General features: G+C 40.1%; 1 protein-coding gene across 1 annotated transcript; it reads right to left on the bottom strand.

Annotated features, from left to right (window-relative positions):
* Positions 1-1,628: 1,628 nt before the first annotated feature.
* Positions 1,629-14,319, bottom strand: EAF2 (ELL associated factor 2). The gene is made up of 6 exons (XM_058809626.1): positions 14,143-14,319; positions 11,821-11,915; positions 11,007-11,143; positions 10,100-10,245; positions 6,838-7,104; positions 1,629-2,471 (listed from the first exon to the last, which is right to left on the bottom strand). Exons 1-6 carry the CDS (start codon positions 14,243-14,245, stop codon positions 2,425-2,427), a joined length of 795 nt encoding a protein of 264 aa, XP_058665609.1. The 5' UTR covers positions 14,246-14,319; the 3' UTR covers positions 1,629-2,424.
* Between the last annotated feature and the right edge of the window lie 88 nt (positions 14,320-14,407).

Here is a 14,407-nt window from a genome sequence, read left to right as displayed (position 1 = left end):
GCATTTACATGTTATCTTTTTGCCCTTATTTCTCTAAGAACTGTTAGAGAATCTTATCTCCTGTCCCATTACTTAAAGGGAAGCTTTCCTGCATTATCACAATTGTGCATTTGACAAAATGCCCGACTGGCCACTAACCACTCTGTACTGCATACTGTACAAAAGCTTCAATAATATTCTTCCCTTCCTAGAAAGCTTTCAACCCAAAGATCAAATCCTAAAGATAGCACAGGCTTAGTTAGAGTCCTGAGACCCAGGAACCTGGAAATCTGCTTTGCTCCCTGAGCTATATTTAAGCACATGTATACATGTGAGCACAGTTACATACAGACTGCGCTCAACAGTTTTATCACTGAAGGAGTGATTATAATCCATGAATACATATGCTCTGCATGACTTACATTGTGGCCTGGTCAGTGCTTCCACACATCTGCTCACTCTGTACACCCTGAATGCCCTGTTATTCAGGAAAAACAGCAGCATTCTGGCTGGAATTAGAATTTAGCATCATCCTAAGGGAAGACTTCCATGCAAGTGAACCACTGGGGACAGAGGGAAGGCAAAGAGAAGACAGCTCAGGACACTGCATTATCATAGACTCCTTTAATTAGCACACAGGGCTGCTCCTTAGTGCTAAGGTGCAACATCTCAGCTCCTCACACTGCCCAACTTTATCAGCAGCATGTGCCAAGAGCCAGGTACTCTGCTAGAGTTCCCACACCAACAGCTAGGATCTATGAGAGACCTCAATCCTCCTTCCCTCAAGAGTTCCCACTGTCTTACAGGGGTTATTACACAGCATCCTTGCTCAAGGTTGTGCATTAGCCCTTTAATAACACCTGCTCACCCATGGCTATGAACTTGAGTTTTTTACTTTGAGTATGAACACAAGAACATTTTGCTTCTTACAATTCCAGCTTTAGGAAGCCAGAAGATTAAGGAGCTGTGACCTGGTGCAGAGCACAAGGTCTGGAAGCATCAGAAAGCAGCATTTCCCATATTTCATTTCATCTCCCATATTTCACTGGGCTGGTAGAGCAGAGTTCAGAGAATAAGCTCCTCTAGTACCATCTATTGTATACATTTACTGAGTGTGCAGTTTTGTCCATGTCTGCACATTCAGGCTGACATATGGGATTCAGTCCTCACAGTTTAGACACAAAGCTGTGATCCAACCACTGCAATCCAGCAAAGGAGACTTCTGTGCAAGACTGAACAGACTTATCTTGTCAGAACTCACCCTACAGACATTTGCTACTGTTACAAAACTCTTAAGTGGTAAATTACAGGATGAAATTTGGAGTCTGGTCCTCAGTTCTTCAGGTCTTGAAGTATCATTTCAAATGTGGAAAAAGACCTTTTCTTGTCTAATATGGTATTACTTCGCACTGGCATTTGGATGTAATCTGTAATAAACATTCAGTTGCATCACCATAAACTTTTGGCAAGCTCTTTCTAAGGGTCACCTCAGTGTAACAAAAGCAACAAACATTTCAGTCTTGTAGACAGGATGGAGAGTCCTTATTAGCTATTATTTCACTGCTTTATTTCTTTGCTTGACCCCTTCACTGGCATGACTACTTTAGGTAGAAAATTGAATTCTTAACCAGCAAAAACAGAATCTGATGCATGAAAATGATAAACATTTGCTTTATTAAATTACTTTTATACTTCTACAAAGAAATTTTCTGATTTCTGTTACAGAATTAAATGAAGGAAATTCATTGCGGTCTCTGCAGTTACCTAAATTTAGATACAAAAAGGTTGTAAAAAGACTGCCCTATTCAAGTTACATAAAACAGGCAGAAAACAGACAAGTTCCCTCAGGAATCTTGAGGCTCAGAAATATAAAGTCCCATTATATAATGAAATTAAGAATTCAGCAATGTGTTGAACAATTGTAAACTGTAACTGCACTAGTGGACCACATTATTCAGCAGTTTCCTTAAAGGTATGAACTGTGAACTGAACAAAAAGTGTAGCTGACACAGCAGACCTCATTTAGTTGTTCTCCCTTTCTCCCTCTCCAAGTCAAAGTTGTGAGATCAGCATTTTAATGATAGGAAGGAAACTTGCCTCCATAAATATCAGAAATTTCTCCATTTCATAGCTATTTATATAAAGTAACTAGCTGTTACAAATCAGTTTCAAGTAAAACAGGTGGCTGAGGCAAAAATAATCAAAATCAGATCATACACAATTTTACTGTAAATACAGTAATTTGAAAGATAAACACATAACCATAGCACTGACAGGATATCAATGCTGCTGTATTATAGACATGATGTGTCAGTAGAAAATTAGGATGTCTATTATCAAAATTGAGGACATTCATTCCAGTCTCTGGTAATCTAATCTTAGTGCAAAACAGATGCTAAGACATATTTAGCAAAAAAGGTGATACGTTTAAGGCCAAAAAGTTGTTCAGTCATCACTATCGCTTCCAGATTCACTCAGCTGCAAGTCATTTCCTAGAAGAAAAAGAGTCAACATATTAGTCATTTTCAAGGAAATAATTTTCTTCTTTCATGATACTCCCTTTCCCAATTATGGCTTACAAAAGCTAATAGCAAACAGGTAAGGGAGGCTGGACTAGATGATCTTTCAAGTCTCTTTTAACCCAAACTATTTTATGATAAAGAATAAGTGCATGTAGAACCAAACTCACAGTGACAGAACCTTAGAGATAATTTTTCTACAATTTTAAAATCTTGGCAAGGAAGCCATTAGCATATTTGCACAAGGGCATTTATTTAACATCACCAGATCACAAAAGACAACACCTAGCTATCTTTGCCACCCACATTTTCATGCTTCACAAGTGGAAAAACTGCTGGCGAATGCAGTTTTATGAAAAACAAGTTGTTTTTTTTTTTTTGAAACACATCTGAATGCTACTCAGCTGTGCTTGAAAACAAAGTGGTGTCTCAATCAAGAAGAGCAGCTCTTTGACATACCACTTAAAGATGTATCAGTGACCTACTATTTCAAACTGGTTTTGGAACAAGTGAGCAAACAAAACATCAAAAGAAATTTTACAAAGCACTTTAATTTGGTGGCTGTCTCTATATATTTCAAAATGAGGAAGTAAAAAGGCTACCCTGTGCTTGCTGTGGATGTCCATAAGCTCAGGGGGTGTGAGCAGGGAATCTTCCCAGGATGACAGATAGCTAACAAAAAATACAGCAGCATGCTCTACACAATCTACATCATATCTAGCAACTTCCCACACATTTTTAGGAGTCTGTTCCAACTGGTATGTTTTTACCCACACCTCCCTTGCCAAACAACCATTACAAAAGAAAAAAAAAATCATCTTGGACTATGCAGAAATGGCCTAAAAACAAAAGAAAAATCACTGAAACTGAAAAAACTGAGTGAACACACTATTCTCACATGAAAACCCCACAAAACTCAGATTGGATCTTTTACTGTAAGGCCTATCATTTCTGCCAGAACACTGGAGCCTTTAACATGGCTGCATTTAGCCTTCCTTTGTTTTCCACTGTGTCATCAATAAAGCTTAGAAAGTGGTACATGCTTCTCTGCAACAACAAAAACACTTTATATAAGAAAAGAACAGTGAAGATGGTTGTTTCCAAAAATCCTTAAAGACAATTTTTTTCTTTCCAATCCTCTATATAAAGAAAAAATTTACAGCCATATTATTTTAAGATAAATTTAAAAAGCACTTTAGAAAAGACAAAATCAAGTAATTTGTCAACAATTATTCAGAACAATATAATACCCTAAAAGATTTTTCAAGACAGAGAATGGTATTGGTAAATTTAACTCCTGTATTTATCACTCAAAGGAGAATTACAGTGAATTCTTAGAAATCCCAGCCCTGTTATGCACTAGCTACTTTATGGGAGGACAGGGAGTGTGAATAAGAAGATAACCTTCCAAATGGTGTTTCTGCAGCCTTCAAAAGTTATTTCAACACAGTTAATAGAAATTACACAAACCTTGTAACACCAGCCAAAAATACCAATGCTTGTGAAAACCAGCAGATGGGAAAGGCAAGAACTCCAAGTTCCAGAGTCAGAATTAATATGTTAGGATTTACTTCAGGCTAAGCTTTCTGCCTCATTTTTGCACTCCTATCTCAAAGAAACACCTTCAGAGAGAGGGCAAAACAGCACAATCTAGAGCTGGTGGCGTTCAGATGGATTTGGTGCCAAGACAGAAAGCTCATTTAATGAGGACCCTGAAGAAACATCTAGACTATTGTACTTATGAGGCAGCAATGAAGTGAGGGAAAACTGCTGAATTCTTTGCATGGTGTCAGCTGCTTATCAGCAATATTAATTGGGGAAATAGGAAATGTAATTTGCAGTGCAATCTATGTTTTTAAATTGGTGAATATAATATATTCAACTGAATTCTTGCTAGTTATAGGGGACAGGGAAACTCATAGGAGTGATCACTGTCTCACAAATCTTAGTGTCACACCAAAACCAAACTAATACAAGGGAACATTATTATTTGTCAAAGTAAAACAGCTATGTTTGTACCAAGCATCAAAAGAAATAAAGTTGTGCTAAATACTAAGTACCTAACACAAGGCCACAGAACAGCCCATCTATGCTGGGTTTTCTTTGGAAAGTTACTTTGTTTAACATAACCCTTGTTTAAACAAAAAGTAGACATAAAGCAACATATGAGCAAATATTCATGAAGAACAGATTCATTAGTGTCACCATTTGCAGACTTTGTTATAAGGCAAGTTGTGAGCCTATATAATCAGCTTCTCAAGGTAGAAAGGGGAAGAAGCAGTATTTTGGGAGTGAGGGGCAGTATTGAGCCCCAGATTCCTGAAGAGGTAGGTATGTATCTGACAGAAGTATTTAGTTGCCATGTTCCAGACACCACCTCCTCCATTTTCCAAATTCTACAAAATTTAGAATTTACAGCTGTTTAATTTCTACATGCAAGATAAAACTCTGCTGTCTAAGCTTCCCCCAACCTTCTCTCTGCACAAAGAAAGTCAAAGAAAAACTTCACTAATTACCTGGTATGGCCCTGATTCTACAGAGGTGCACAAAACTAGTCACAGACATAAGCACACACCTCAAAGCAAGATTAGACAAGCAAGCAGCTTGTGCTGACATTTGTTGATTCAGTATTTTATTTTTGCAAAACCTTATTTGAGATGGAAGAAAATGACTGTACAAAATCTGACTGAGAACTCTTGCCATCCAAAGTAGAACAATGTGCTGTCCGTTTAGTTTCTCCAGGTTTCACTCTCCTGCCAAATTCCCTCAACAACAGAGCTGGAGAAGTGCAATTTTGGAAGTAGCTGGTTTGATCTTTAACTAGTGGAGGTGTCTTGTGAATGTTAACTGCACTGGAAGTTGGGGATGGAATTGTTTTAAGCAGTAATATATCTGTAACTGTAATAGAAGTAAATGGGAATAATCTCAAGAGCTCAGAGGTCTAAGGTTCTGCCTGTCAACATGGTTCTCAAGCAACATCAAGCCACCAACTTCCCCTGAAGCACTCATCATGTTGTCATGGTTTAAGCAGCATTTTCTCCCTATGCTGGAACTAGTGGACTTGGCCACCTGTACTTGTATTTCTCACTGGAAGCTTTCCCACCTGAGATTCTGTCACTGGGGATAAAGCTTAATCAAATTTTCATAACAGTTTTATTAAAGCGTGGAGAACGGGAAATCACAATTGTCAGTAAGGGTTGAAATAAGTGGCACTCTAATGTTACACAAATTATAAACATGACGACTTTGTTCTCTGCAGTGACAGTAAAATGAAAGCAGCATTTCGTTCTCTGCACACAAAGTCACAGGACTTCTCACTCTGATCTTATCTGTTCATGCAGTACATAATGAAATATCAATGCAGGTTATTTAAGTATTTAAATACTAGCTAAAAAAAAAGAGAAAAAAGAAAAAGAACTGTCATTCATGTTATCCACTAAGAGCTGAAATAAAAGTAGATCTGCCAGAGTCTAAAATTTCAGTATAACAAGTTTACATATAAATGATAAACCATAATGATCTTAGGCTGCAAAGCAGGGTTGATGGAAATCTCTTCAAACCAAGGTCTGGCAGCTAAGCAGCTAATTAAAAATGTAACTATTCTGGAAGAGTTATCATAGCTGAATACTCACTTCTGTGTCTGAGTACTCCTGTTATTTAGGCAGTGAACTTAAGTTTTTCTACCTAATGGGATTTTATTTTTTATGTGAGAGTTTTCCAAACTTTCCTTTTTTTGAATACATTGAGCATGCAATTCCAGGCTGTGCAGCAATCCCTATTGGACATCACAGCTACTCTTCAAATTACATTTTTAGTTGCCTGAATGTGTGGAATAAGATAATATCTCCTGAAAGCAAATCACCTCCTTCCTTATATGCAAAGGACAGTTTTGCCGTGTTGGCCAGTGGAACACTGCCATGAATAATTGCAACTGACATAGCTAAGAATACACCATCTTTTCTGTATACTCAGAGTATTGCAACCATAGTATCCTTCCCATAGTTCTATCCAAGAAATGAAAAGTGTTCAGGGAGTGCCCTGTTAGTTCAAGAATTTCCAATACAAAATTACTGTTCTCCAGTCCCAATGTATAGAACTGGGAGGAAGTCAGAACAGTTTAGGAAATATTTTCAACTGCTTCAGCTTTAATTTAGTATCTCTGAGAACCACGAACCTTCTAGCCCAGTGTCTAATTCAGCCTGCTGTTGAACAATCAAACCTAGCATCACTTCCCACAGTTTTAATTATAACAGAGACATACTTAAAAACAATATGGTTTCCTTTCAGAATCTCGATGTCTGGAATTGTGCACTAAGAAAAGAACAGCCTTTGTACTTACGTAGTGTATTCATCATATGACCACTGCTCTCTTGGGATCTGTTATGACTGGCATCTTTGTCAGGAACAGCCTGTTGTGGCATGGCAGACACCGTGGGCTGAGGCTGCAAATACGGCATCGACATCGGAAGAGAGGGCTTCATTTCCTCATCTTCAGAATCACTAGAACTATTTTCACTACTTGATGAAGAGGATGAAGAACTTTTAGAGTCAGATGAACTGTCAGAGCTACTCAGCTGGTCCATGATACTGGCTTCTGCTTTTAGCTCTGCAAACAATAGGATTTGTTTCTCAGTTTACATTCATCATAATTGAAATATAAGGAGGAGGGGAAAAAAGGAAAAAAAAAACCAACAGACATCAAGCAACTACAGCAACTTAAAAAACAACTAAGACACTACAGCAACTTAAAAAAACCCCAGACCAAACCCACCAAAAATCTCCAGAACAAAGAAAAGGGCACAAGTGGTATCCAGCCTGTCATGTGGTTTTCTATCCTCATAGCTTGAGCACTTTCTCCCTTTCAAGCCGAGTTTTAGAACAAGGGTGACTGTGAACACAAATGCTTAACTCTACATTCCATGGGGTAATGCAGCCCACATAGCCTTTAATTTCTGCAACTAGCAGGAATTGTTCTGTATTTTCCTTAGCACCCCAAATATGGCTTTCACTGACTAAAAACTGCAGTTACAATCCACAGATCAGTCACTGCAAGATGTCTGCAGTTGCACCCAAAATGCCTGCCAGCAATTCAGCATTGCAATCAATACATTTGTTTGGGCCATGTGACATTTTGGTCAAAATCAAGTTAAGCACGAAGAATATCCAAAAGAGCCACGAGTCTTACACTAGACATTTGTTAAGATGGTCTTACAAGCTCTTAGAATACTTCAGGAACAGCTTTGAAATAGCAAGTAGGAGAGTAGCTCATCTCTCTTAAAATTTACCCAATACAGAACAGGTTGAAGGTGAAAGTCACCAAGATGCAAGACAGTGCAAAGCTTAAGAGAAGAAGGGAGGAGAAATAAAATGATTAATCTTCAACACAAACTTCCATGAAGCAGACTCTAAGTTATCAAAGGCCACTCTAAAGGAAAGGCCATCTTCATCAAAGACCTGTCTAAAAGAAAATGGTGTTCAGGAAAAATGGCACCTAAGAGCTATGGCTGCAGGAACAAATTAACCCAGTGCTAGGAAAGAAAAGAAAGAAAATGAAAAACTGAACTATTCAAGCATAAGGAAAAAAAGAAGGGGAACAGAAAGAAAATAAAAATTGGAAGCATATAAGCATCTTTTACTAAGGACATGCATGAGAGAACATGATCCTCCACACATCTGGAGCTGTAAGACACCTAACTGAAGGACACCACTCGAATCCTAAGCATTCAATTCCACTTCCTCCTAAGCAATGTCTAATAGAAGAAAAATTTTAAGTGACTGGCCAATACCAAAAGCTAAGAAATAAAATCTCCGCCTTGAATTCTGATGTAATTTAATGAGACAGAATTTAAATTAGGTGATTTTATCCAGTGAAGGAAGAGCAGTACATATACTAGAGGATAATGGCAGAATGAGCTGCCCCTCCACCCCAGAAAACAAAGTTAGTAACAAGTTCCAGGTAGTGTACTTAAGCAGGAATAGTCAGTTACACAACCATGGGATGAAGAATGATTAGCAGGCAACACCTCTGAAGAGTCTGAGAGTTACAGTGGATCCCTACACTGTTCTGCCACTCCATGCTGTGTGGAAATGACTGGATACTGTTTGGTCTTGTGATACTACAGACATGATACTATTTGTTCTTTGTGTATAAAGATGAATAGTGCCTGTAAGGCAGCCTTCTTCCTCACGTCAGCACTGCTAGAACTTCTGTAGATGTGTTTAGGGACTATACTTAAGGAAGTTTTTGGACTCATTGCAAGAAAGCTGAAGGAAATTGCCAACAAATCAGGGATTTAAAAAGGAAACCTCCAAGGAAAGATTGAACCAACAATCTTGTGTGTAATTTTGCATAAAGAATGGGAAAGACACAGCAGTTTGAGTCTGTGAAGGACTGCTCAGAAGCAGCACAGTAATCTGCTCTGTACTTGCATGATAAATATGAAAGTAGTAATAGGCTTGCTGTCAGACTATCTTTACAGGAGAACCCAAACAGTAAGGAGAGCAAAGCCCTGGAATGGCTTGCCAGCAAGTACAAGGATTTGTCATTGGAAGGTTCTAAGAACAGGTTAAAAGTTACATCAGAAATCTGACTTTAGGACAGAAGGATGGACTAGATGACTTGATAATATCTCTACCATCCTTTTAATTTTTTCAGCATTTTAAATAGTACTCAAAAGTGGACTGGCACTACACAAGAGTTTGGTACATTGGCAGTCACTTTGGAGACTTTCAGTACTTGATACCACCACTTCCCCCAAAAGAACAGACCACCTAGAAAAGGAATAATTTTATTTCCTTCCTCTTTGGAACCTGAGATGAATTACAGTACTGTTCTGCAATACAGATTGCTGGTCAGAGCTTAAAACCAAAATGGAAAGAAAAACCATCTTCATAATGATACATCTAAAAAAAAATCTGTTTAAAGGAATTCAGAACAACTTAGGAAGCAGATGTCAGTTCCAGTCAATGAAACTGCCACCTGTCAGCATTTCTGTAGCAAGTAATTACCACCTGCCATCTTCCTTGTCCTCCCAAAGGAAATAAGGCCTCCTATTAAGTGAAATATGAGTGTCACACCAAACCAGAGTCTCTCAAGGAAACAGTACACAGCACTGCTCAAGGGTTGATTTATGCAAGTTTTTAGCTGTCTTTTTCATTAGAACTTCATCTTCCACAAGGCTCTATCTGGTAATTTAAAGTGTATGTTGAGTTGTGAAGTACTGTAACATATTTGCTGAGTGCACAGAAAGAAAAAGGAGCAATGTCAAAATGGAAGTGACTTAGTTCCAGTATGACAATACAACCAAGCATATACTTGATTAAAGTACCTGTGGAAGACAGAGCCAGGGAGACAGCAGCCATTATTAAACCTAATGGTTCAGCTGGTTTTTTACTGTAGCAAGCTACAAATACTGTCTTTTTACACACTTGAGCCAGAGTGGTCATTTCCATATCAGAGTGAAGTTGCTCACTTAATCAGCTTCTAGTGTGAAGCTCAAATAACACAAAACAAAACAAAAACAACCTACACACCCAAAAACCTCTTAAAAACTAATTGTTAACAGCATAATTTCTGAAACTTGTGTGCCAGTGGAGCTTACCCCGTTCAATATCATCCATAGGAGAAGATGGAAATGTTTTTTCCTTTGATGGAGAGCTTTTAATATTGTTTGGAACCTTTGTTGCATTTCGCATTTGCTGCTGTTGCTGCTCAATGCGAGACTGGACTTTACTACTTCCTTCAGCTCTGTGTGTAAGAGGGAAAGATTTTAAATTACTAGAAGGCAAGAGGCAAGTAAAAAGGCAGGAACACAGGGGATGTGGTACCACGGAATTATTTCTTGTGCCTTTCTAAATAGCATAATTTGATTCTTAGATAAGTTATCATACTGGTAAGTTATTATACTAATACATATAATACATTAATATATACTATTAATATTGTATATGTGTTTAAAACTATTTTTATACACTGCTATTAACTTTGTCATATTTTGGCAGTTGATTTGTTTTTATACTTTGCTACCCAGGATCACTTAATAATAATTCTGCCGGAAGTTACTTATACAGACTCAGCAGCAGAAAATAAATATTTAAAACCTTGGTATGAGAAAAACAAGCCATTACAATTACTGAGACCTGTCACAAATTTTTTTTTTTAATTTCCTCATTTACAAGCCAGAAGACAGTAGGCAAGCTACTAGCTAAATAATCTTTTTTCCCCTCCCTCTAAACAGATCAGAAAATAGTTACTATTTCTTTCAATAATATAACATGTCTTGGTTAATAAAAAATACATTGCAATTTCTTCTGCAGTCATGATTCAAAAGATGTGAAGTCAGTTTGCTGAGAAAGCAGGTTTTTCACTCCTTTGAGCAAGACCACGTACTTTCTAAAATTATGTTTTCCTAAAAATAGTGATATGTAGTTGTATATCTCAATTTAGACTCATTAACATTGATTTTCAAAATGAGTAAAGCACAGTTGTTTCTCCTGTAAATCACCCACCTGGTTTTTTTCACAGTGATGTTGCTACTAAGTTTCTCTAGGCGACATTCTCCAGTGTCATGGTTGATAATTAAGATACATTCTTTTAGGTAAGGCTTCTTTGAGCCCTTGAACACAGTCACTGGTGGAGTTGAGCCCTATTAAATCAGAAGTCCAGTAAGTGTTACTCCTGTGGTCGTTTTTCTTAGAAACAGCAATCCTTCTGTGGTGACAAGTTCACTACAAGTGATCATTTCTAGCCATTAAAAACATTACTGGTTAATTCAAATTAAAGTCACAGTTGCCATGTCCAAAAGCAGCTGCTGTTTGACTGGAATGGGGTTTTACTCACTTAGCTTAGTTTGAAACGGATTAAATGCTTATTTCCCAATATTTCCTTATTTCTCTCTAGGACTCATCTCACCAAAAGAGGTTTCAGTTCCCATATCAGCAGAGCAGTAAAGCATGGCAGGTAGTAAATTTTCCCTTTCCAGTCTTTCCTGCTTTAGAGCTGCACTAGAGCAATAAATACCAAGGGGAAGCTTGCACTGCCAACATACACATGAAGCTTTTCTGTGTACGCAACGCTTCTGGGTCATCCTACAGCATATTTCCAGTGCAGCAAATACACTTAAAGTTACAGTGCAGCTGTTTAACCTCTGAGTCTTTTGTAATCTTACAGTCTTAGAGCAATTGTTCTTCTACTCTAAAAATCACTCAGGCAGCTCTGAAACAGCACTAAAACTTTATACCCTTCCATAGCCAGGGTATATACTTAGGACAACAAAATAAATCATTCTTTTAAGCCTGCCACTCTTCAGCCACATCAACTCACCTCAATATTTGGCAGTGTTATTGTCACCTGTTCACCTTTGCCAACTTCAAGGTCTCCTTCACAGGACATATCAATAGATGCAGGCTTAAAGTCATCTAAATATAAAAACAAACTAGATTATTTACAGGCTTTTCAGGAATCTTATAAATGCAGGCACCACTTAATTGCAGTTGGAGGCTATTAAGTAAAAGCCTTTTTTTGCTAGTGTATCATCTAGCATTCCCCTGAGCAGATCATTCCATAAGTCAACAGAATTCAAAGTCAAGCTGCTTTTCTCAGGATCCATTATAAGTGTTTAAATATTTCAGTTAAAATTAGAAAGACACCTTTAGGTTTTAATGGATAAGAGAGCCAAACAAGTTATGTTGTATTTCAAAAGGTACATTCTCATGTAATTATTTTCAGAAGAACCAATAAATAGTTCCTGAAAATGCTGATCCCAAACATGGGAGATATAGACAAGTGACAGAAAATGCACAGAACAATATCAACCCCCAATATGCATTTCTCTTTCTGTTTCTAACTTTACTGTAACAAGCACAAAAACTTGGCGTTTCAGTATAGTTATTTCTGTTGAAAGTGAAATTCCTTCCCAATTTAACATTGATTTACATTTTGGGGGTTTTTTCAGCATCTAATGGACTCGTTAAAATAAGTTTTGAGCAAAAGAGGGTATTGATTTCTGATCCTTTTCAAAACTCTGAGACATTGCAAATAAGCATATGTTCAGGCATCAGCACGGCAGCTCTGTCACAGAGTATTATTTCCACCACGAATAAATTGGGAAAGGCTACAGCCAAAACTCTGCCTGTGCCGATTGAGGGAAACAGGATAGCATCAAGAGGTTCTTGAAGGCCTGTGATAACACATGTGGGGCTGAGCCCGCGGCTCAGGTACGGCAGGGCCGGTCTCGCCCCCCGGGATGCCGGAGGGGACCCAGGGGCCGGCACACGCTCCTCGCCCCGCTGCCAGCCCCATCTCACACGCTGCTGGTCACTGACGGCGGCATTCCTGCAGCTGGGGAGCCTCCAGTGCCCCAGCTCGGCCTGCAGCCACGGGCCAGGCGCACAGCCCGCAGCTGGAAGCACGGCTGCAGCCACAACACCAACCGGGCAGGAAAGCCAGGCTGCGGGAGCTGCTGGGCAGGGCCGAGCGCGCAGGAGGAGGCTCGCAGCTCAGACACAGGTGACAGCCCCCGCTAACCTGGCTTGGGCAAACCCCTGAATGTCCTCCCACAGGAACAGTTCCAAAGTTTCTCACCAAGTCAGAGAATATTTGCTTTTATATATGGCCACTGGGCTGTTAATAATTGAGAAAATGAAGATATTGATACTGCCAATCTTAACTTCTAACCAACAGCTGTTGTCCCTTTTACTCAACTGTTAAAAAAAGTCAGGTGTTGGAGGGTATTTCTTCTGCACGTGCATTTGATAGAACTGATGAACGGGCCAGTTTCTACGTCTCATTTGTTGGAAAGGAAGAGAGATTTCAAAACAGATTTCAGAATAAATCATCACATTAGAAGAGTCAGCATGGAGGTACCAGACGGGGTTGTTAGTCCTCTTTAAAATTAGGGTAAATATCAAATTGCAGCATTTGTTTAAATCCATTTATAGCTTTTTTTCTCCCTCTCCTCCGCTTCTACACTTGGAGACAATCTAAGTGCCATTCCCTTTGCTCACAGAGAGCACATTACCCATCCTGCACACCGGACACTCTCTAGAGAACATACATTCTCTGAATCTTGGGGATATCATTCTATAAATAACCAGACAAAACCAGAAGCTGCAGTGCTAAATTACCAAGGACTATAATCCTGGGAGCATTTGTTTCCTAGCTACCCTCAGAATCTTTGAGCACACACCTCTCTAGATAGTAATTATGTACTCAGGGAGGGCGTACTGGCTCCGTGATTAACACCGCCTGCCTTTAACCTTTGGTTGCTGAATTACACGGAACTTCTAAAAACTGAGCGCAAGCAAAGACAGAGCCACAGGTTCAGCTTAGCTCGGTTTCCAGCAGAACCGCAGGGAGACGCTATGGAAAAGGCATAAAAAGCTAAGTTAGTGCCCAGCGGACAGCGAGGGGCAGCTCTAGGATACAATGGCCGTACGTGCTCCCAGCACCGACTGAAACCTGCACGGCTCCCAAAATCCCGGACCAGCACCCTACGGCACTCAGCGCCAGAATCCCGGGACAGATGCAGCCGCCGAGAGCGGCCGCAGCCACCCCCGCCCTCCAGGGGACTGCGGGCACCGGGGGCCGCCGAACCCCTCCCCGACCCCCGCAGCCCCCGAGAGTCCCCCCAACCCCAGCACTCACAGCGGACAGTGTGGAAGGCGCAGCGCGGCTGCTTCTCGAAGCTCTCCCCCAGCTTTAGCACCCGCGCCTTGGGGTCGTAGAGTGACGGGACCGCTCCGTTCATCGCGGCAGCGCCTCACACCATGGCGGGCCCTAGGGCCGCCGCCGCCGCCCGCACCGAGCATCCCTCACGCCGCCCGGGCCGGCGGGACCCGCCCACGCGGGCTCCGATAGGCCGTGAGGGGCAGAGCCCCGCCTTCCCCGAGCCGGATTGGTCAGCGGGCCC

This window comes from Ammospiza caudacuta, chromosome 8 (assembly GCF_027887145.1).
Source record: "Ammospiza caudacuta isolate bAmmCau1 chromosome 8, bAmmCau1.pri, whole genome shotgun sequence".
Lineage (NCBI taxonomy): Eukaryota > Metazoa > Chordata > Aves > Passeriformes > Passerellidae > Ammospiza > Ammospiza caudacuta.
This window is presented reverse-complemented; position numbering and strand designations above follow the sequence as displayed.

Excerpts from the sequence above, each read along its gene's own strand:
- EAF2 (XM_058809626.1), bottom strand. The coding sequence starts at position 14,245 with ATGAACGGAGCGGTCCCGTCACTCTACGACCCCAAGGCGCGGGTGCTA. Across the intron at positions 10,246-11,006 it reads ATCACTGTGAAAAAAACCAG|AGCTGAAGGAAGTAGTAAAG; the intron begins GTGGGTGATTTA and ends TCTTACACACAG. Across the intron at positions 7,105-10,099 it reads TATGGATGATATTGAACGGG|AGCTAAAAGCAGAAGCCAGT; the intron begins GTAAGCTCCACT and ends TATTGTTTGCAG.